Source organism: Chaetomium strumarium, assembly GCF_033439665.1.
Source record: "Chaetomium strumarium strain CBS 333.67 chromosome Unknown B0T15scaffold_2, whole genome shotgun sequence".
In the NCBI taxonomy this organism is placed as follows: Eukaryota; Fungi; Ascomycota; class Sordariomycetes; order Sordariales; family Chaetomiaceae; genus Chaetomium; species Chaetomium strumarium.
This window is the reverse complement of record NW_026944430.1, coordinates 1,902,980-1,925,207: the sequence shown is the minus strand read 5'-3', so window position 1 is coordinate 1,925,207 and position 22,228 is coordinate 1,902,980. Positions and strand designations below refer to the sequence as shown.

General features: G+C 55.9%; 4 protein-coding genes across 4 annotated transcripts; 1 reads left to right on the top strand and 3 right to left on the bottom strand.

The window, feature by feature from the left end:
• Positions 1–2,578: 2,578 nt before the first annotated feature.
• Positions 2,579–6,968, bottom strand: B0T15DRAFT_572494 (uncharacterized protein; the record flags this gene model as incomplete). The annotated part of the gene is made up of 5 exons (XM_062870895.1): positions 2,579–5,862; positions 5,941–6,004; positions 6,401–6,477; positions 6,859–6,879; positions 6,933–6,968. 5 exons carry the CDS (start codon positions 6,966–6,968, stop codon positions 2,842–2,844), a joined length of 3,219 nt encoding a protein of 1,072 aa, XP_062724069.1. The 3' UTR covers positions 2,579–2,841.
• Positions 6,969–10,211: 3,243 nt separating this feature from the next.
• B0T15DRAFT_572493 (thioesterase-like superfamily-domain-containing protein) lies at positions 10,212–11,736 on the bottom strand (the record flags this gene model as incomplete). Its single annotated transcript, XM_062870894.1, has 4 exons — positions 11,021–11,736; positions 10,744–10,914; positions 10,354–10,660; positions 10,212–10,300 (listed from the first exon to the last, which is right to left on the bottom strand). Exons 1-4 carry the CDS (start codon positions 11,435–11,437, stop codon positions 10,212–10,214), a joined length of 984 nt encoding a protein of 327 aa, XP_062724068.1. The 5' UTR covers positions 11,438–11,736.
• Positions 11,737–12,876: 1,140 nt separating this feature from the next.
• On the bottom strand, positions 12,877–15,772 carry B0T15DRAFT_104508 (uncharacterized protein). The gene has a single exon (XM_062861407.1). The coding sequence runs from the start codon at positions 15,452–15,454 to the stop codon at positions 13,250–13,252; it is 2,205 nt and encodes a 734-aa protein (XP_062724067.1). The 5' UTR covers positions 15,455–15,772; the 3' UTR covers positions 12,877–13,249.
• A 3,176-nt stretch (positions 15,773–18,948) lies between these two features.
• Positions 18,949–21,692, top strand: B0T15DRAFT_104334 (Endonuclease/exonuclease/phosphatase). Its single transcript, XM_062861406.1, has 2 exons — positions 18,949–20,265; positions 20,335–21,692. The coding sequence occupies exons 1-2, from the start codon at positions 19,182–19,184 to the stop codon at positions 21,540–21,542; spliced, it is 2,292 nt and encodes a 763-aa protein (XP_062724066.1). The 5' UTR covers positions 18,949–19,181; the 3' UTR covers positions 21,543–21,692.
• The last annotated feature ends 536 nt before the right edge of the window (positions 21,693–22,228 follow it).

The window sequence follows — 22,228 nt, the reverse complement described above, 5'->3', positions numbered from 1 at the left end:
GAAGACCATGGCCAACGTGCGTTTACCTAGGTACTTCCATGTTCCGTCAACAACAGTCATCACACGGCTCAATCACTCAATCCCGAGTTCAAACCCCTGCGCCTCAAACTATCGCCAACAACCCTACTAGCACAGCAATGCCGCTAGTTATTGCAGTAGTATTCCTTCCAGGTTGGAAGAAAACCTGGAAACATCTCTCAAACCCCTGCATCCAAACCTGGAAACCGCTGACCCCTGGACGTAGCGCCCTGCAACCCCGCCTCCACCAACCGCATTCTGTGGGGTAGCGTGAAGCAGCAATGGCACCTTCCTTCCCCAGATGTTTGTTGTGGCTGTCGGATGCGGATGCTCCCCCTTCCTGCAGCCCAGCCACACCAACCGACCAACGGTTTCCCTTGATGCCGAGGCCGGCGAAAGTGCCAAGAGTCCTGTGAGCATCTGATTGCCATCATGGATCCCGCCACTGTCTCTTACGCCTCGCATCTTCCCTCCGTTTCCCTTACTGTTTCATGGGATGGAGAGAGGGGCCGGGGTCTGTCTGTCTCCAATTGATGCTTTTGTTGCTCTGTTGAGTGATAGTGAAGTTTTAGCATAGCGGCGAATATTAGTTCAGTTTACCTAGGTACCGATGTTGAACAGTTTCTGCCTCTTGTCAAGGCAAATGTTTCAGAAGCTTGGAACTGACGATATCGCCTTCGGCTTTAATGTGCCTTCCGTGTCCCCAGTTTTTATGAATGAGTGTTCTCTTGTATCCAAGCGAACAACATGCACTCTACACCACACACCGACGACCGCTCCTCTGGTTTACGAAGGGTGCCTTGCTCTATAGACAGGAACTTCGTTTACGGAGCATGTAAGGACAAGAGAATGAAAACACCGAAAGCGAGAAAACAGAGAATCCAACTGAAGCCAGGTGCCAATGCCAAGTTAGCAAGGGAAGTTTCACTTACTCGGAGATGAGTGCCTACCGCAACCCTTCCCGCTTTGGTTGTCGCTGTCTCCGCCTGCGGAGGTGCTCTATTCTTTTGTGAAGTTCTATGTTCTATGGATTAGCCTTTTTTTTTCGGTCTTTTTTGTTTTTCTTCAATTGTTTTTCTGGAATTTTTGTGGGCAGTCCAGGCACGAGACGATCTCATCCCGGCTCATCGCCCTCTCGAAAAGTCAAGGTCCGGGATTCTCTGTGAATTGAACGGTCAGCTTCTCGGTTTCACGATGGGAGAGACAAGACACTGCCGCTTGACCACTGGCACCCACTTCTGTTGCGAATCTGCCGTGCCAGCTTGCTGTGATATTGTCTGAGTTGGGCTTGAAAGGCAGGAACTGTCGGGTAGCATGCTGTCCTGGTTGGAGGAGAAGGAGGAAGGAGCTGAACACGGCTACCAGCCGGGCAGACCAGCACCCGGCCGGCTTCCATCTGGCTTGAACGAAGACCCGGCGAAAATCCTCACTAGCACAGCGTCCCTGTGTTACCCTGTCAAGGGCTGTTTCTGGTTTCCACATGACTCACGGGATAAGTTACATTCACTTTGAAGTAGTACGACTTGGGTGGGATGTGTACTACGTACCTTACCTGGGAAAAGAAGGCGGTTTGTCTCACTCCGCCCTGCCTGACGATTCAACTCCGTACAACCTCCCTCAGCAACATCCGTGACGGAGAAAAAAACGTCAAAATCTCCGGCTCTGCTACACACGTCTTCGTGTGAGACCCGTGGGTTGCGAAAATGGAAAGTGGTTCTACATATGTGAAACAGAAAAAAGCCAAGGCACCCCCGTTGGGGACATGGAGAACCTACACCAGTGTACCTGGTATCCAGCAAGGTGTTGATTAAGGGACGATCTCAGAAACGTTACGATCGTACTGGCCATGTCGTGCCACGCGAAATGCTACGTGAAACAAACACGACCTCACAGATTCTATTAGCTGCGGTCCACCAATGCAGACATGCACCCGCGTTCTCGTCTTGCATGCTTGATCTGATCTCGTACCGTATTATATCCGGAGCATGGACTGAGGCTTGCTCACGGTTCTATGGGCCAGGGAGATGTCAAGTTGGGGAGGAGAGAGTGAGGTGGCAAGCAGGCCTCATAATGATGCAACGGCGGGCTTTCGGAAAGGGGACTTGGGTGTGGTGGTTAGCTAGGTACCTTATGTAGAAGAAGGGACACCCCAGGTCCGGGGTATCACTGCTATGCCTTAGGGCGCAATGTCAAAGTGTCTGATTCTTTGCATATACACAGTACCTATCATATGCTATGTCCAGTAGGACCCGGCTCAGCAAGCCCCCGCATGGCAGAAGGCAGACAGCAGGACTGATACGCGGATGGGCCCTAACTAGGACATCGGTAGCCAACAGCAACAGCCAGCAACAACGACAGCATCGCAGCATGAGTGGAATACATGAAAGGGGAAATCCTGTGCGCTTGATGATATACCTTGAGCTTTGTCTCGTCACTTAGGATATCGCGATCTTCTAGTCATGCTGGGAACACATACAGAGATAGACACCCGCACAGACAGCTCGCGTTGTGGCAAGGGCAGGCTGATATGACTGCACCGCCTTCACGTCATCGGCAAAGGCAAATCCAACAACTTTTAGCATTGACCAGCGCTACATTCAAACGCATCTATGGACCACGGCAAAGAGATAGATACACGCTGCCTCAGCCCGAGACGGAGGCAACATAGATCAAGACTTGACTCGCCACAACCACGACGAGCGACAACCAGCCGGACGGGATGCATATGCTGGCTTGGCCAGACGAAAGGCACAGAAGAAAGTCAACTTGTATCCACAGCAGGAACGGCGTATCAGGCGTACCACGGCCGTTGGCCACCGCCCCTCACGCGGGACTTGCAGCCCCGCCGAGGCTGGCGCCGCTTCCGCTGCCAGAGCGCACGCTACTGCGTCCGGAGCCGGAGCCGGAGCCCGACGCCGATCCCGACGAACCAGACCCGGATGCAGATCCCTTCTTGAGATGGAATCCCAACGGGCTCCGCAGCGTCGCCAGACCGTTCCCATTCGCGCCGCCGATCGTGCCGCCACGCTGGTGGTTCGGCGGCTTAATGACCGTACTGGCATGGTTAGTGCTGCCACTATCGTGCTCATCATCGTCGGTGGACTGCGTAAAGCCTGTGACATCACTAAGCATCGAGGACGAGCGACCTCTAGTCCGGTGAGGCGGCGGGGTGCTCATGGTGGCTTGCAGCGGAGTGGAGAAGGCGGAGAGCTGGGAGGGGGCGAGAAGAGGAGTGACCTGAGCCGGAGTGACTTGCGCAGGCATCGACACTGGCTGCCACACGGCTTGTGCAGCGTACGGAGCAGCTGGAGCCCCCCAGTGCCCGGACGGCGCGAAGTGGTTGGGCTGAGGCGGCACGTCGTCCTGGAAGCTTGCCAGATACGTCTGCAGCTGAGCCGCCATGTCGTGGATCTGGGCCTGCTTCGCAGCGTTAGTAGCTCGCAGGGCCTGGATCCTATCCACAATATTATGCTCAGCCCTGGCAAGCTCGGCCTGGAGTTCTGCGCGCTCCTGACGGCGGCGTTCAGCCTCGTTCAGACCCCGCGCGTTGGCATCCGTGATCCGGGCGTGTTCGTCGTCGACCTTGGCGATGCGAGCGGCGATCTTGTTCCTCTTGGCCCGGAGACTGGCGTTTTCCTCCTCGAGAGACTTGATTTGCTTGTCGATCGACGCCTTGAAGTTCTTGAAATCGGCGCGGGCCTGGTCAAACTTGGCTTTCTCCGAAGTCCAGGCCCCGTGCGTCGTGCGCTGCTCCTTGAGCAGATCTTCGGGTACCGTCTCAAGCTCCTTCAGCTGCGTCTCAAGCTCGCGGATGGATTCCTCAGCTCGCTTCTCTTGAATCTTGTTCTGTGCAATCTTCTGCCTCAGCTTTTCGTCATCCCCACCGGCTGATTGGACGGCGGTCGAGAGTCTCTCGATCTCTTTCCGGGCAGCGTTCAGTTTGCGGTTGTTGTCCTTCCGGACGGCCTTGAGACGTGCTTTCTCCTCGGCCAGCTTAACTTCGGCCGCCGCAATGGATGCTCGCAGCGTTGTAGCCGGTGAGTCGTGCCGTGCGTGCGAACGGGGGTTACTCGCGGCCTTGGGGGCGATTTCAGGATCCTTGCTCTTCGCGGGAAGAGTCCTGACGCTTGTGGAGAAGATCACCTCCCCGGTCCGTGTGCTGACAAACTCGCACTCGTAGTTGGATAGAGGAGTCAGCCCATATATGTCGCCAGTCCACCGTGTGCCTTGATAGTTTTCCTCCTCGGGGTTTTCGATCGGGATGATGCGCGTTGGTTGCCATATAGCGTTGTTGACTCTGACATAGAATGGTTTGGAAGCGTCAATCCCCAGCTTGGTGCCCTCTTGGGGAGGCTCATTCTCCCCGACATCCGGAAAGTGGCTGGTGTTGAAGCAAACCTCATCGCAGCCGACGTAGCAGATCCAGATTTGTTCGGGCTGGGTGCTGAAAGGCGCATTACCGAGATTGTGGATGTCTGTGGCATTAGAGCCAGCTGACTCGTTTGTTGCGTGCTGCAGCTCATATTCCTTGATCATGACAATCTTTGTGCTCGCAAGCGCCGCCCATAGAGGTTGCCTTATCCTGACCTGAGCGCTCTGTCTCCGTCTCTTCTTGCTTGAAAGATGGGATGTACTTGTCTGCAAGTGAAGATCGCTGTCGGCCGCCATGAGGGCAACGTCAGAGCAGCCTTCGGCAGGGAATGACACAGATTTGCCAGATTCTGGGTCGAGCGGGCCCTGGGATTGCAAGTCCCTGCGTTCCCTGCGCAAGTACCATTCCCGGATGCACCGGACGAGCCCCTGAGTGAGGATATGGATCGCCAAAACGCTCCTAACCCAGCCGTAGGGGCCCTTCTTGTCGAACGCCCGCACACCGCGCTCCGCATCCTCGGACAGGAAGCGGTTTGGACCGAACATGGCAGTTAGCCGAGACAATCCGGTCCACTTCCAATCCTGCGTCCAGTGGGACACCCCGACGATGGCGACACAGAGCGCGATGTTGCTCGTCGTTCCTTGTCTTGAAGACCCTCCGCCTCCGAGCGTCAAGGATATGACGACCTGGGCGAGGTCCAAAATGAACTGCTGCATTGGAGCCCAAAGGAACAGCCAGATGAGCAACATCATCACATCCATGCAGATAAGGGTCGTCAGGGAGGGTGTGCCCTGACTGCCGTCGAAGATCTCGGCGACGCTGAGGCCAGAACTGGTGGTAACCGGGGGGACGAAAGTGAGGCAGGTGAAGAGCATATAGATGCCCGTCAGCACGGCCGGCGACGCCTGCATGAGGATAATGAGAATTGCAATGGTGTCCTGGAGCGGGCAGGATCGAAGCACCGTGACAACAAAATCCAACGGGCCGGGGTCACGGTGTACATTGGTATTCTTCGCATCGTTGACATCGATCCGTCGGTGGGCCTCTTCGGGGATGGAATGCGCGGCAGGGGCGGGGAGCGAATCGGTCCACGAGGACGAGGACTCGGAATGGGAGCCTAGCGATGCTCTCCGCAGCAACTCGGTCGCCTTATGCTCGGGCGCCATGTCGTCGGAATGCGTCGCGGAACCATTCGCGGTAGCAGGCACGGCGGGTGCGGGTGGGACAGAGGCATTGTCGACGGCGGGCTTGGAGCCGCCATCAAGCTGAGATTGGCTCTTCTGCTTGATGACGCGCTTACCGGGGCCTACCAGGCCATTCTCGTGTCGGGTGTCGCGGTGGTTGCTAGCTCCCTGGTGTCGCTTTCCCGAATTTGAAGCGCGAGGCATGCGCATCCGCTGACCCAGAACTTGTTCTGAGCCAGCCCAAGACGGGTTTGATGGTGGCGGCGGCGGCACGATCCGCTGAGGCTGCTAGTGTTGGGGGCAGCCCAGGTTCCTTCTTCCTCCTCTTTCGAACGGCAGTCCCCAGTTGCAAAATGTTCGACGTACGCACACGGCAACCGGATCACGTTGAAACAAGTTTCCAGGCAGCGGGGTCTGTGGGAGGCCGTTGCTGCGACAGAGGGGTGGGTAACGTCTTTATAGGAAAATATAAGTTTTGAGTTTAGAGGGAGAAAAGCGGTTTTTCGGATTGGCGGCTGCAGATATTAGGTGGGAGCACCAGTTGCCGGCCAGTGTTGAGCGCGAGTCCCGCGGCTGTAGTGTGGGCCAGCAATGAAATTATAGTCCCGCGAAAAGTGGCTCCTCCTCCAGCGCTGTGGTGCCTCAAGCCACAACTTCAGACAATCCCACACAATCGTGCCCACAACCATCAATGCGGGAGCCTCGCAACAACAGGGCGCCACTCCACAGTGCGTGTGAGTGATCGCAAAACGATGGAGCATTCACATTCCCCCAGTTCAACTGCCGGGATGAGTCTGCTGTTTGAATTTGTCGAACAACCAGTAACCCTTTCCGTTCCGCAGCCGAGTCGTCAAACCCGGAAACCCGCAGCTCCTGAGCAGCATAGACCGTAATACGATAGTACTAATCACGCAATGCAGCTCAGCCGATGTTAGAACCTGGCCATGCTGTCTAACTGCGGATTTTCTAAAGGTTGAAACTCCAATTCAACTGAAGGGACTGGACGGGAGATACCCACGATACTGGAAGGATGAAATGTCAGCGAATCAGCTTTGATCGCACCAACTGCGGGGTGGTGTAAGATTACTGTCGATCACGGCTGAGTCCTGTGCGCCCAGCAAACGCATCTCCACAACAAAAGACAGACACATGCGTACCCGGATCTGCTACAGGTACTTCGGAGGATGGTGGTCACACAAAACATTCCCACAGTAGGTTATCTCAGGAGCCCGTTGCAGACCTTCACCACACCCCTGGACCTCTGTTGCGTTGTAGTGTACCTACTGTATGTCGTCTCTGCTGCATCTGATAACGGCATTCCCACACAGTACTAACTATACTCTAAAGTCTAAACATACTTTAGCAATCGGCCCCTCCCCCACAGCCCATTCCATGGCGAGCCTCATGTCACGAGTTAAGCATCTCGGGCAGAAGGTTGATCTCCGTTCGGCATTTGCGCAAGCCCCGGGCATCCGGATTGGCCAGTTTGATGTCTGGGCTCCACCGCTGCGGTAGTGGCGATCACCGTCACCTTCCCCTTTCGCCCAAGTGCGGGATAGCTGCAGGAAAAACCATGCGAGTTGCATCACCGCCTTTGCATCATTCCACTTCACGTGCGTCTCTCGGCCATGGGCCATAGGTTGATACTGGGCGAAGCAGGTGCCGCCTTTTATCCCTCATCTCTTAGGTCGTTGTCACTATAGGACATGGATATAATGGCAACAGCCGTCCTATTCCCCAAGCACGCGACCATCACCACGTAGCGTCGCCTGGGGTCCGGTACTGGAATCGCGATCAATGCGGGCAACAGAGGAGATCTCTTTTGATGCATCCAGCAAGCATGAAGGCACATGGGAGAGGCTCGGGTCCTTGGACAGAACTCAAACCGGCGAGCGCATGCCGAGCAGCAGAGAAATTTGGGCGGCGGAGAGAGAGAGTTTGGTGTTTTGCGGGGCGGCGGGAATAAGAAAATCACGCCGCATGCCATCACACCTCAAGTCTACCGGTAGAGGGCCAGCCAGGTACTTAGGGTTGTCACATGGCATCAGACCCATCGGTGGGAACCTGAATGCAGCCATGCCTCGTAGCATGCCAAGTCAGCGGGAACTCTTCATCCATATCCACAGCGGCGTGTGTGGACGTCAGGGTAAAGTCGTAGAGCGGGTACAAGTACAAGTATCTGATCCATTCTCCCTTACTAGTGGTTACCTAGGGGCTCACCTCAGCGCTTGTGAATGCAGGCAGCCCAGCTCAAATGGGCGAGAAAGACTTACATCGGTGCCCCTCACCATCAAGGCTCCGAGGCTTGTACTAGACCAAGATGGAAAAGTCAGTAGAACGACGCTGGGGAAAGTTGATGGCTGCCTCTCCGCTTGTCATCACAGCACGGCACGAGGTACGGGTGTCAACCCAACGTCATCATGACAAACAAACTACCGTGGGCCAATGGATATGAATCTGCAAGACAAGCGAGAGAGTGCCTTAGCGTTTTGAATTCAGAGTTGTCAAGCGGTGCATCCTGTTTAGTCCCCACCCATCCATGCCTTGCCTACAATACCGGTTCTCAATCTCCGCATGCCCATTGCTTTCCCTGCACTGCAGAACCGGGAAAGGGCAAGTCAAGGAGCACAAACGCTGTCAGTAAAGATTGAGATGGATGTAAAAACAGCCCTAGGTCTCCAAAAGCCCGGGAAGGAAGAGTGTGTCACTACCGCCAGATATTCCAAATAATGGGTCCGAGCCGACCATCAGATATCCACGCTGCCATGTTGAATGGACATCTCGAGACTGGACTCGAGAATTCTTGGAGATTATGAACACCATTTCAGTACGGGATTCTGCAGACGTCCTTAATCCAAGGAAGATGAGTAGCAGAGTTAGCGGTGCCAGCTGAATGCAAGTGCGACTGGAGCGGAGTTGGTCAAGTCTCTGGGAAACCCATCACTTACACACCAATAATCGGAATTTCCGGAGGTAGCACTGTGTTGTGTTTACCAGGTTAGTTAGGTAGGTATAAACGAGGCTCAGAATGCTTATAGTATCCAGTTCGTTCCAGGGGGAGCACTTACCCCTGAGTTCCGGCAGGATAGGGGGAGGCAAGACAAGTCCTGTGCGGGTGGGGGGGGGGGGGGGGGGGGGGGGGGGGGGGTGTGTAACCACAGGAGCAGCCTTCTCGGCCTCGGCACCTGGGGCGGGTGCGGCCATGGCGACGGCGGCATCGAGGGTGACGAAGATGTAAGCGAGCTTCATTCTGGCGGGCGGGGGACAATGGGATGATGATCAGGTCTGTAAGTGTTTTGTCATTGTGCCTGGGAAGCTTGGAGCCCTGGGGATTTGCTGATAGCGGTGTCTGCTGAGACCATCCTGAGCATGGCTTGTCCTGGGATTCTTATACTTTCTTACTATCTGTCCATTTGAGAACACTCTGTAGTTTGTTGAAGCGACCGAATCGTGGAACTGTCAGACACATTTCAACCCTCATCCTGAGTTCAACTTCTAGGAGTCAATCTGAATGATCGCCGGATGTCAGTGCGTATAGTTGCTAGCTTTAACACCAGATAGGATACAGCAAAAGAGGATAAGCAATCTGGTATCGCATCTCGATCACCCCGAGTAAGTGTTTCGAGTCTACCAGCCATGATGGTACCATCTAACTTCAATGGCTAGCAAGACCAGTACAACTAGCCCCGGGGCACAGACGACAACATCCCAGGTTGCAAGAAGTCCAGTGAAGACTGGGTGCTGAGCAAGTTACCACTCTTCGTTGTGAAGGACCTCTGGCAGACTTGCCAGTTATTCAAAGAGATCGAGGGCCGGAAAGATCTCCAACATCGAGACGTAATGGAGTATGACAACATCTACAGTCTGAATTGCCTAAAGTCGATCCTGTTGGATAGGTTTCAGTGGCCTTCCCAATGCTCTCCTAGCCGAAAGAACCTTTGAAGTAAGCAATTTCACATGGACGTGACTAAGGCCCAACCGCAGACTCAGTATCTCGTGGGTCTCCTGAGACACGGTTAGTTTGGCAGGCTCTTGTTACATCATAACGTAAAACGCAATGCAACGAATTCAACGGCGTGTTGTGCGGCTAGGAAGGTGTATGAGGCGTAGTCTGTAGAGGCTCTTCCTGTATCGACAACGTCCTGTGAGCGTGGATCCACGACTAATTCTGCGGTCAGAACTACTTGTATCCTCATCCGCTCTGCCTGTCTTCGACTCTTCGCTATCAGCCCTACCCATAGCTTCGGGGCACTAGGACAAACCCTCCTGGCATGGCCCGAGAAGAGAGGGGCATAGTACTTCATATCTGCCGCTGTGTAACAGCCGGCTTGCGCTAGACTTTGGATTCCTGTGCGCCGGAAAGCAGGTGTGGTCCATTCATCAAATATAGGTCTCTCGACAAGGTTACACAAGCCCGACACTGACACGGATGAATTCAACTTCCTGCCGGCGCTTGTTAACCTCCAGGACGGCTTTTGGGTCTTCGCGGTTGGACCACGGAGGAAGGGAACAAGCACGACCCCTCCCTCCCGACCACGACTCCCTCTCAATGCTGCGTGACTCATGGCATGCCGTCTCTATTCTACCATATCCCGTCTAATAGATCAACCCATCCCCAGCTTCTAGTGAGGAACAGATCATGTGTTGCTACTGTCCTTTGAGCCCCCCATATCCTCGACGGCGTCCGGACGGTCCCCTACCGACAATGTGAGTTTCGTCCTTGTCCCTACATTCAAGTGCGTTTTTTGAAAGTTTTCAACAGCCAGGGTGTCTACTCACATGTTTCCTTCTCCAGCCTCTCAACAGCCCGGATCAAATCCCATATCCGCGTCCTCGCCCTCAGCGTCTCCTGTTCTTGCAGCTTCCACGTCTGGTCGAACAGCTCTACCATGAAGCTCGGCATGCTGGTCTTGCCGCCAGCCTTGTAATCGTAGATGACTATATCCTCCTCCAGCCGGCAGGACACCCTCCTGTGCTGGTGTGACAGGACGATGCAGTCGAGGAAGAAGGAGCTTGGGGCGGGGTCCCCTTCGGGCTTCGCCCGCAGCTTGTGGTACACCGAGATCTTGTCGGGGTAGACCATGGGCTGAGTGGGCTCAAGTTAGCGCCTTGCACAGGAGGACCATGCCTCCTCACCGACTGAATGGGAAAGGTGCTGGGGAAACATACAAACTTGAAGTCTGCCTTCAAACTGCGCATAATTAACCCCGTGGCCCTGGGCGACATCAGCTCCCTCCACTGCTCGCGATGCGCCGGGTCAACGTGCACAGCGAAGTTGGTGATCCAGTTCACGCGCGCCGACTCGGCGTAGCGGTAGTAGTTCACATTATTGACATGCCCCTAGCCATCATCACCCCCCACTCAGGTCAGCAAAAAAATGTATATCATAGACACACAATACCAGTACCTAATCCCACTGCTTGCGAAAGTGTGAGAAAGACCTTACAAACGTATCCATCTCGCCCCAAACAATCTCCCTCCCGTCCAGCCCACGCCGCCCGCCCGTCAGGAACCCCTCGCTGCCCGCCAGTAGCTCTCTCCACTCGGTCGCCAGCGCGCGCATGACCCCCGCCGCCTGCGAGATCTGCTGGCTGTTGCAGCCGAAGAGGAGGCATTTGCCGACGCGCGTGCGCAGCTCGGTGATCCAGCGGGACGGCGGGAGCGGCGGGGGCTTGGCAGCGCTGTTATCTGAGGTTGTTGTTGTTGGTGTGGCGCTGGGACGGGCTGAGGAGACCGAGAATGGCCGGTGCGGATAGAGGCGTGGTGAGGGTGAGACCGAAGGTGGTGAGCCTCTGGAAACACGGCGGCATTGGAAGACTCTCCCGGCGAGCCTCACTTGCGCCGGTGGGAGGAGGGAGGGCATCGTGGGGTTGTTTTTCTCCCTGGAAGTCTAACGATGTCATGCACTTCGTGTAATACTCCGTAAAAATGCAAGCACATCAAGAAAATTGGAATTCAATCAAGATTCAACGTGAACACTTGCGTGTATCGAGTCGCCTCTCAAACAAAGTGACCGAACTTCGGTCCATCGGCTCGCACTCTCGGCAGGGTGGGATCCGAAGATGAGGTGGGGCGTGTGCGTTCCTTGTCCGGCCGACACAAGCCGGGTCAGGGTCAACCGAACCGAACACATGTTCGAGTTGTGAACATTGTAAATCGCGGAGGATGTTTGTCAAGGAAGCATTGCAATAATGAGCTACTCCTTAGATTTATAGCCGACTTCACTGAGAATTGGATGCCTTACTACCTAGGTAGTGTGTCCCATCGCCTCTGACGAGAATACGGGCTGTCGCTACAAGGTACCCGGATATCCGCACGTTGTTCCTCCAACCAGGTCCTTCGCATGGCGTCATTGGAGTGCTGCACTCCCTGGATGGGTCGCAAGGTACACTACCGTACCGGTACCTACTGTACACCAACGAGCTCCTAGAAAGCTAGAACCTACTCGACATCAAAGTAAACACGATGCCCCCAGCCTCTAACCCAGAGCTGAGGAGGCAGGTCATTGCCATTTACAAACGCAAGTTCTTTCCCCGTCCTTCCCGCCCAACTCTCCCCATCAACCATGTAAATCAGCTCAGCAGCATCCGTTTCACTTACACGATCTCTCACCCTCATCAGAGCTCCTCTTCCTCGGCCGCGAATACCCTCTCGGTTACGATTACTTCCGTCCCCGGCTACACCGTGCCTTCATGGCCAAGGCGCACCTCACCGACGAAGAGGAGATCAGACAGGGCATTGCCCGCGCTGAGTTCGTCAGGAAAGGTAAGAGTTGCCCCCCCCGTCTCAGGTCGTCGGATGCGTTGCGGCGTTGTGTTTGTTTCCGCATCAATAAGGGGGACCGGTATGATGATGATGAGGGGGAGCCGGGAGCACACATGGATGGATCAGGCCAGTAGTGCGCGAGTCCAGAGCTGGCTGACTGACTGACTCTCTGTGTGACACCGAACACATACAGAGATCGAAGCGCTGTAAGTCCAAGTTCCTCTCTCATAGTTACTCGGTGTTAGACCTCGTGTCACCTACCAGCCCATCCACCCATGACCATCTGCACCTGCACCTGCCGCTGCCAGTCTGGCCAGTCAACCAACGTACGGGCAACGAGTGCGTCAGGAAATCCCTCCCACTCATCGTACAGCTATGAATGCCCGTCCCCTCTTGCGATATCTCGATATAGACACGAGGACAACAGAGATACACCTTCAATAACAAGTTGTGATCTTGACACAATGCATGCAACCAGCTCCCCCCAAATCTCCATACCGTAACCCTGACGGCGCGTTTCTTTCTTCGTCGTCCGACATGCTTCCATCACTCAAAGTATCTCAGTGAAACTGACCGTGCCGTTGTACAACCAGGTACTACCTCAAACGATACCGGACGCTGAGGAAGAGATATGACGGAGCGTAGCAACAGTGATGTAGAAATAGTATACAGAAGAAGGACCGTGATAGCAACAAATCACGGGTTTGACGGAGGAAGGGGCGAGCAGTTTGTTGAATAGACCGCTTTCTTGAACGGGAAAACCACTGCCCCTTCCCCCGCCGGGTGGGAGACAGATAAGATGCAGCCCGCTACAAGGTTCCGTATCTCTCTCCCTGATCAAAACCAAACCACAACCCCTCTCCCCTGCCTCCCTTCCCCAAGACATTCCCTTTCTCACAGTCTCGCCCCGTCAAGGCTTCGGAATCCGCTTCTTCGCCCACCAAGCCCCAACCTCCAGACACTCCCCCAAGCTGGTCCCATTCTCCCTCACAAGATTGTTGATCATCTTGCCCAGCCAGGTATCCCACTCGTCCTGGCTCTTGCCACTGATCTCCCTCAGCAGGGGCTCCAGGCTCTGAATGCGATGGACGACCGTCATGAGCGCCGTCTTGCGCAGCGCCGCAGCCGCCGGGTCAAGCCTCCTCCCCGTAGACCCGGCAGCAGCAACTCCGCTCCCAGAACACCCTCCTTGTGCTCCTCCTCCTCCCCCCACACCTTCAGCCCCCGTCGTCCCACCACTACCACTAGCACTAGCACTACTACCACCACCACCACCCTTCTCCGCCGCCGCCGCCGCCGCCGCCCTGCGCGCCGTCCCCTTGGACGCGCTCTCGACGTAGCTCTTCCCGTCCTTGGTCACGACGCCGCCGACGCCCTCCCGCTCCCACCGAATCTCGGACAGCGGCACCGCCAGCCGCCGGCTGCCCGGGTTGGTCAGCGTCTCGGCCTCCTGGACGAGCAGCGCGCCGATGGCGGTGCAGGGCGTGGGGTTGAGCGCGCGCGTCTCGAGCGCGCGCGTGATCCAGCTGTTGTACTCTACCAGGAAGGTGTTGAGCGGCGTGGAGAGCGGCGTGTTGGCGGTCATGACGTACGCGCCGCCTATTTCGGATTGGTGTTGTTGTTGTGGTTGTTGTTGGTGGTGGTGGTTGTCGCGTGTGGTGGTGGTGGTGGTGGAGGAGGAGGAAGAGGAGAAGGAGAAGGAGAAGGAGGAGGAGTCGAGTTCGGTGGTGAAGATGGACGGTCCCGACGTGGTTCCGCCGTCGTCGGGCACGTGCGGGCGCAGCATGCGCAGCATGTGGTCCGTCTCCCACAGCTCGAGCGTGCCGCCTGGTTTGAGGACACGGATGTACTCCTCGATGAGGGCCTGGTTCATCGTGGCCGAGACGGCGAGGCACATGTCCTTGGACATGATGTAGTCGAAACTCTCGTCGGGGAAGGGCAGCGGGACCTTGCGCAGATCGTGCTGCACAAAGCGCCAGTTCATGTCCTTGTCTGGCCGGTCGGGCGGTGGTGCATCTCCTGATATGGACGAGGTTGATGACCCGGTGCTCCCTGTGGCCAGGGTGGGAGGAAGCTGGACTATGTCGAGGCCGGTGAACGAGATGTCTTTGTGTCCCCGTGCCGCATAGTACCTGTGACACATCATACTCCAGAAGCCCGTTCCGCAGCCGGCATCCAATATCCGAGAGGGCGGCCTATCGGCAAACTCGGGGGAGCAGATCGGGCGCCCGAACAACTGCAGCATCATCATCGTTTTCAAGACCTGGCGATTGAGCTCCTCAAGGTCGACAGGTAATGGGTAGGGAAGATCCGGGTCCGCAAGGTAGGTGCGTCCATTGCGGACGACAAACGGCCACTGGTGATGCGCCGAGTCGGATCGTTGCTCGCTCATACGATTGCTCGCCGATGTCGCCCCCGAAACGCTGGATAAACTCTCAGCTTTCGCGCCACCGCTCCCGGACATCTTGCCGTCTGACGGATATGGATACATGGCGGCACCTGGTTGAGGTATGCGCCGGTCGGGAAATGCGACGGCAGCCACGACGGCACCGGGATTGCCGAAGGTGGCGCCTGCAGATGCCGGCGTCCGTGCGGATGCCGGTTCAGCGGCGTTCGCAGCGCCGGCGAATTTGGCGCTCGCTTCCTGCGTGTCGAGTCGAGGCGTCGCGGGCAGCTGCTTGTCCTGGTAGTGTTTGAGGGGTGCGGACATCCGTTCTCGTTCGCCTTCCCATTCCAGCTCCCGAGCTGAGTTGCGGCGCAAGCGATGCCGACTGTGGTGCTGCGCGGCGATTGGTTCCGCACGATCTGCAGCGGTTGATGTCACGGCTCCTGATCCGCTGATGTCGACACCGGCACCGCCCACTGGCGACTGCAGCCAGCCGGCGTTGTGGTGCAGCGTCGGTGGCTCGTGCTCCGTGCGCCCGCTGCCGCTGCTGTTTGTGCTTGCACTGTTGGTTCGGGCGTGCCCCGGAATGCGCGATCGCTTCGTCGTTGTCGCCCTCGATGTCGAATTGGAGCGAGTCGGCTTGGAGCGCCGCGAGTGCTGAAAGCGGTCCTCGACTTCATAAGCCAGGTAAGGGGCCTTGGCGGCTGCGTATCCGGAGAGAAACTCCATTTTAACTGTAACCTGAAAAGTGAAACTTTTTTTCCCGCGATGCCAGCCAGGGGGCCGCTGCCGGGAACGGGGGGGTCGATTCAGGGCTGCCCAGGTGCCCCGCCAGGAATGACCGCGGAGCCCGTTCCGGTCGGCCCTTTGGGCCCTCTGGGTACTGCGAGGTTGCAGCTACAGTGGGTGCTGTCCGCTTAACCGATGCGGCCGTCGGTCGCCAGGTCGGTTCTTTCCCGCTTGCAACTTCGTCCCTGATCCGCCTTGGTTCCAATTGTTTGGGATCGCGCTTGCGGTCAGGGATGGGCGGACGGGAAATTGGATTTCTTCCCCTTTCGAGGCCAAAACCTTCGGGTTTCGACGACGGCGCGCCCGCGAAAGATGCCCCTAAACGGAGCTCGGCCGTCCCCTGTCTCCCTGCAAAACCCCCCGAGACGGTCGGATCAGCAGGTTGACTAAAAAGGTCTCGGCACCACCGACTTTGGACACCGGGACCACCCCGTCTCTGGAGGTCTTTTCCAGCGTCTGTCTGTTTCGTGTCCCTGTCAGGTCTTGGGCCCCAACCGGTGAACCGCCGCTGTGGCAAATCTCTTTGTGTCCTGCCACGCAGCCCCGTTATTCAGACACTGCTCCCTGTTGCCGAGAATGACAGATCGCCTCCGCGGAGGGGAGCCGGGACCGGGAAAAGCAACCCGTAGGTAGTGCAATGGATGGCGAGGCCGCGCTTGTTGGTACGTGCGGTGCGACCGTCTGATAAGGAGCCTGAGTGGAGTGTTTGGTCTTCTGGCTCGGGAACTGGCCCTCGTGTGCACAGTAAAAGTGCTTCTTCAACTCTGCTGTGCGCAATGTCCTCGGAATGGTGTCATCGGTCATGGTTATTTCGACGGATCTTCTTTGGCGCCTGCGAACAAGAACTATCGCAAGGATGTGTGTCGCATGTCGTGGACCGGTACGTCGAGGATTCAATTTTATCACTGCCGGTGTGCGGTCTTCGGGCCAAAACCTTGGGTTATGTCCAGTTCACTGATCCAGGCCTTCGTGGGCTCAAAAACGACGGTGGAAGATCCTGGTGACGAGCCCCCTCTGCGTTAACGATGTCCCGCTGGTTGTTGGCTGCAGTTGCGTGTTATTCTTGGAGGGATAGGTCGACACCCGAAATGAAGGAATAGCAGAAGACCGCAGTGACTCTGAAAGTCACGGCCCAACAGACACGCCGGTGGGTAGGACCAGAAGGATCGAGAAAATGGGCGCGAGGCCCCCTTCGCACACCAGCACTTAGGTAGGGATAATATTGAGTAGGTGGTGAAAGCCCATCGTCGGCTACCGCGCGGCCTTTTCATCCATTTATTCCTTTACCCCAACACGACTACATTTTACTCGATACGGTCCTATGGTGGTCTCTTAGGTTAACGTTAGCTCCTCCACGTTCTCGGCCGCAGGCTTCACCTGGCGTCCTCAGGCTCTTCAAATGCAGTGCAAGTGTGTGGAGCGAAGCATGGTGTGCTGCCGTGTGCATCGTCCGCCCGGCTTCCCCGCATTGTCATTTCATTCTGGATTGGCTGTCCCGGGTGTCCAGCCGAGCCAGCCTGGTTGACGCCCCTGCTCTGCGCCAGTCCCAGCAGCCATCCAGGGTGTCCATTGGCCCCATGGGCCTTTGCACATGCTGCTGCAGTGCGTCTGGGGTCGAGCTTTGGTACGCCGAGCATCTGACCGGCTGCCTTCCCTCTGGTCACGGTGTGAATCCTATCGACAAACCTAGAATCCTCGAACCATGACGCTCGCTTTGGAAAGGGGCGAAAGCCACACTCTGCATTTGGAATCCTTCCGTAACGACACCGGGTAGCTAACGCCAACATGGGCCAGCCAGAGCTTCCGTATACCGACGGCTATTTCCACACTTGCAGCCAAGTCGGAAATCCTGCCGAAGGTCCCAAGACTCACCGGTGTGCGCCATCCTTGGTATGCCGGTCCTCCGTTCGTACTGAGAAGCTTATTGAAGGATAAAATCGACTTGGCCTGCCGTTGGTTGGTGTCGGAAGCCGGTGTCTGCCCACTTTGTGGTTCCATGCATGCCAGCGACCACTGGCTGCCAATCCCACCTAGATCTTGTGATCCAAGTTATAGAAAGTCGAGTCGTTGTGGTGACTACCTACCATATTACATTAGGTATATAAAGAAGACGAGCCCGGTAACGGTTCGCCTTGCTGATACGCCTCATGCTTAGTCGAGAGCCAGATTTGACCGTGGTGCTGCAACTTCGGTCAACTTCCGTGAAAACTCAAGCACCGGACTTGTGTAAGACTCATGAGAAAAAGAAAAAGACACTGACGACACAACATTATTCGAGCCCGCTGGTGATTGCGCAGTAGAGCGTCGGAAAGAGAAACAAGGCGCCCATATTGGCAAAGAGGCTGCGTCAAATTCACCTTGGACTAACACGTATGCCGTCCTCGCCCTCAAGGTTTGAGTGTGAGGTCCTGCCTGCCACTTCCCATGTGGGGATTACTGCAAATAAGGAGGGGTATTCGGAATTTTGATAGCTTCCTTGTTGAAACCGTTCGAACACACCCGTACAAATGTTTGGGCAGTGACGCTCAGCTACCGTGGCATCCTGTGGAAATGGCAACAGAGACACTTACACCAAAAACGACCTCCGCATACACCACCGCTCAATGTATCACAGCTCAGTCAAAACACACATAGACACTGTTGCTCCTGCTGGGAACTCTATCAAGGGCCCTTCCATTTCATACAGTTGTTTGAGATTTGCTGTGCCCGGATCGTTGTGATATGTTCACGAATTCAAAATTCATGTGGCATTGCATGTTGTTTTGTTTTCCATTGCTTCGAGTTACACCGATGGCGGCGTGCATGGGCCATCAATCTGATTTTCCAGCTGCTGGAGACTGTGGAGACTCTGAGTCTCTGAGAGGGGCTGCTGTCACGTGAGTCATTACATAATCAAACGCAGTGGCAGCCGTGGTCTCGCAACTCCACGAACAGCGAACCACAATCCATGGATGGGAGTCCTGAGCTGTTGAGGGTTGATGCATCCGACGCAATTTGCGGCACATTTCACCCATCACAGACGATATTCTTTCACGAAGTATCCATTGGCAGATTCTCCATTTTTGCAAAGCCACAGCGCGCCTTTTCCTTTTCGTAGGTAGACCTGGTGCTAGAGCCGTGAGTCGAAGCAATCCAGCAACAACTGCTGATAGCCAACAACTGGCGAACTCTTCCACACTCCGCGGTCCATGTGCTGACACACCTGCTGCTGCCTCTCGCAGACCTGAAGGCCGAACGAAGGCGAATAAAAAAAACCGGAAAACACAAGGTTGAAATCAGGCTTCCCTCACCAAGTAAAGAAAACCGCATTCCCACGAACAAGCATCAATTCACGATCTCAAGAGCACGAGCGCACATCGTAAAACTTCCCGGGACCGACTCGAGCCCAGTGGAACACAGAGACCAATCCGGCGACGGTCAAATCTACCCTCGCCCTCTCCACGTGCTGGTGGATGGCCCTCTGAGCAAGCGGCCTTCACCTCCCCATCGACCGCCGCGGCACGAGCAACGCATACTGCATCCATGCCCGACGAACAACTTGCTGTGCCTCATGCGGACGTTGCTGTTCAGAGCTTCATCTCCTCTGCCTCCCCCTACCTTGGACGAAGCTGTTCGACCCCTTCTTCTTCTTCCACCTCCGTCCGACCCGGCGCAGGATTACTCGTAGATGGCGGATGGTCACCGCCATCTTTCGCATCTCTTTCCGAATCCCCTCAGCGGTATTGCTAACGACCAACTCACTAACGGGCTCTTTTTGAACTCGGTCCTTACCAACCTCGTTGCTGCCCAGCCATCGTTGCTTAACAAGACCGCTGCTCACGGCTCCGCGAGCCAAAACCCGCGCGGCATGTACGGCCAGAACCACCAGCAGGGCCACAACTCCCGCATCAATGGTGCGCCGGGCCGGCAGCAGGCAATGCCCATACTGTACAACTACCCGCAGCAGTCGGCCCACCCACACCAACCCCACACGCAGCACCACCAGGGCATCCAGCCCGACCATGGCGGCCATGGCGCCGGTGCGGCTCTCATGGGCCATTCGGCCTTCTCGAGCGGTGTCTTGCCGAATGCTAGTCCCTATTCGAGCAATCTACCAAACGGTCACGCATCCACACCCAGGGGAGGTCAAGGGCAGCAAATCTCGGAACACTGGGCAGAACAACTGCGGCTGCATAAGGAGGCCGAACGGGCACATGCCGCGATGACAGAGCAGCACCAGCCCCATTACTATGCAAGACTCAAGGCAGCTGAGAATCGAGGCATTGGCGGCGGTGCTCTCACCGGAGGGGATGCAGGTCCGTCAGTCGACGGTGAAGACGACAGGAGACGGCCGTGGAGTCTGGAAAAGGTCAACAAACGACAGGATTGGTACAATCTGGACATGAGTGGCCAAGGACTGCGGGTCTTGACACCCCCGCTATTCGCATATGAGTTCCTACAGGAGCTCTTCATCGCGTCTAATCGTCTGATGTCTTTGCCCCAAGATATTGGGAGGCTGCGGCATCTACGTCATCTCGACGCGTCTTACAACCTTATATCTGAGCTCCCCCCGGAGATTGGCATGTGCACCAACCTCCGTTCTCTTCATCTTTTCAACAACCAAATCCGCGATTTGCCCACGGAGCTCGGATCGTTGTACCTTCTGGAAACGCTTGGCATTGAGGGCAACCCCATTGACCCGTCCCTTAAGCAAGAAATCATGACCGGTGATACAAAGAGTCTGGTGAATCTTCTTCTCCAGAAAGCCCCAGGTTAGTAGATGATCCCCCCCCCCCCCCAAACAGAAAGCTTCCTCTTTGTTTTACCAACACTTTTCCCAGTGCCTATGCCGCCCGCCGACAGGAAGCAGGTCGTGGTCCAAGAGGACGTGTCGCCAATCCTGGAACGGCTCTCCATCCTGACTTGGAACATTCTCTGCGACAAGTTTGCCACCCCGACGCTGTACGGCTATACACCGCCTACCGCGCTCTCATGGGATTACAGGAAACAGAGAATCATTCAGGAGCTACGGGAGAGAGATGCGGATATCTTGTGTCTGCAAGAAATCGCGACAGACGTCTTTCGCGACTTCTTCAGCCCTGAACTAGCCCAGGACGGCTACAAAGGGGTGCATTGGCCGAGACCTAAGGCCAAGACGATGTCGGAGAAAGATGCCCAGGCCGTCGACGGATGCGCCGTGTTCTACAAAGCTAACAAGTGGATTTTACTGGACAAGCAACTCCTTGACTACGCAAACATCGCTATTAACCGGCCCGACATGAAGAACCAGCACGACATCTTCAACCGGGTCATGCCGAAGGACAATATTGCGCTCATTTGCTTTTTTGAGAGCCGGCAGACGGGTGCGCGGGTCATCGTGGCTAACACCCACCTGGCCTGGGAGCCCACACTCGCTGACGTCAAGCTCGTGCAAACGGCAATTCTGATGGAGAATCTCACGAGGCTTGCCGAGAAGTACGCCAGGTGGCCCCCGCTGAAGGATAAGAAGATGATCCAGCTGCCGGTGGAAGAGGGAGAAGAGCGCGCCGACGTGCCCGAACCTGGCCCGTCGCAGGAATACAGGAACAACACGGACATCCCGTTGCTCATATGCGGTGACTACAACTCAACCTACGACAGCAGCGTGTACGAGCTCCTGTCAATGGGACGTGTCGCGCCCAATCACAACGATTTTGGCGACCACCAGTACGGTAGCTTCACCCGGGACGGTGTCGAGCACCCCTTCAGCATGCGCTCGGCCTACGTCCATCTCAATGGCACGCCTGACGAGCTTACGTTCACCAACTACGTGCCCGGCTTTGCCGAGGTGATCGATTACATTTGGTATTCGACCAACACGCTCGAGGTGGTGAGCCTGCTTGGCCCGCCTGACCGCGAGCACCTCAAGCGTGTGCCGGGGTTTCCGAATTACCATTTTCCCGCGGACCATATCCAGATCATGGCCGAGCTGGTGATCAAAGCAAAGAAAGACAAAAAGGCGGTGCCGGAACCGGATTTTGGGTCGGGGAGCGGTGACCGAAGGGGTTGAGGAACGGCAGCTCCCGCCACCCGTTCTCTCCTTGGAAGGCAGTCATCGTTAGGGGTCTTGTCTCTTCATCCTTGGTCGGTTTCGTTCGAGCAGGGGTTTGGTTGGTTGGCACGATTGGGCAGGCACGGGAGTCTTCTTACATAGAACACGGGTTGGTTTCGGTTCCCCGGGGTTGAACTGGGCCGGTTCTTTAAGCTGGCGGGGAAGGAAGGGTGGTTTCGGTGGGCCCGGCTTGTCCTTTAGCTCTCACAAGGCAGCAACACTCACCACGGACGGGAAGGGGGGAAAGGAAAGGTGCAATGTGGATGGGGGTTTTTTTGAGAGGAGGTTCTTTGACGAGTCATGTAAAAATATATCGCCGTTGTCTTTTGGTCATTACTTGCGTGTGTGTGTTTTGCTCGCTTGCTCTCTTCACCATTGAAAAGCGGGTAGTGTTTTATGCATCATGCTTTATTTGTAGTTATGGTTTGTGCATCCCTCGCCAGTATCCTTACAGTAATAGCATCTTATGTGTCATAACTACCTACTTTAGTTAAGCAATTATCGGGTACTTGCATTTAGGTGGTGTGAGGGTGGACAACCACATGCGTTAGGTACAATACCTACCAAATACAGTACCTAAGTACCTAGGTTAGAGGGCGTTTGTGCTGTTGAATCGGTTCGCCTGGGCCATGATGGATGTCTTA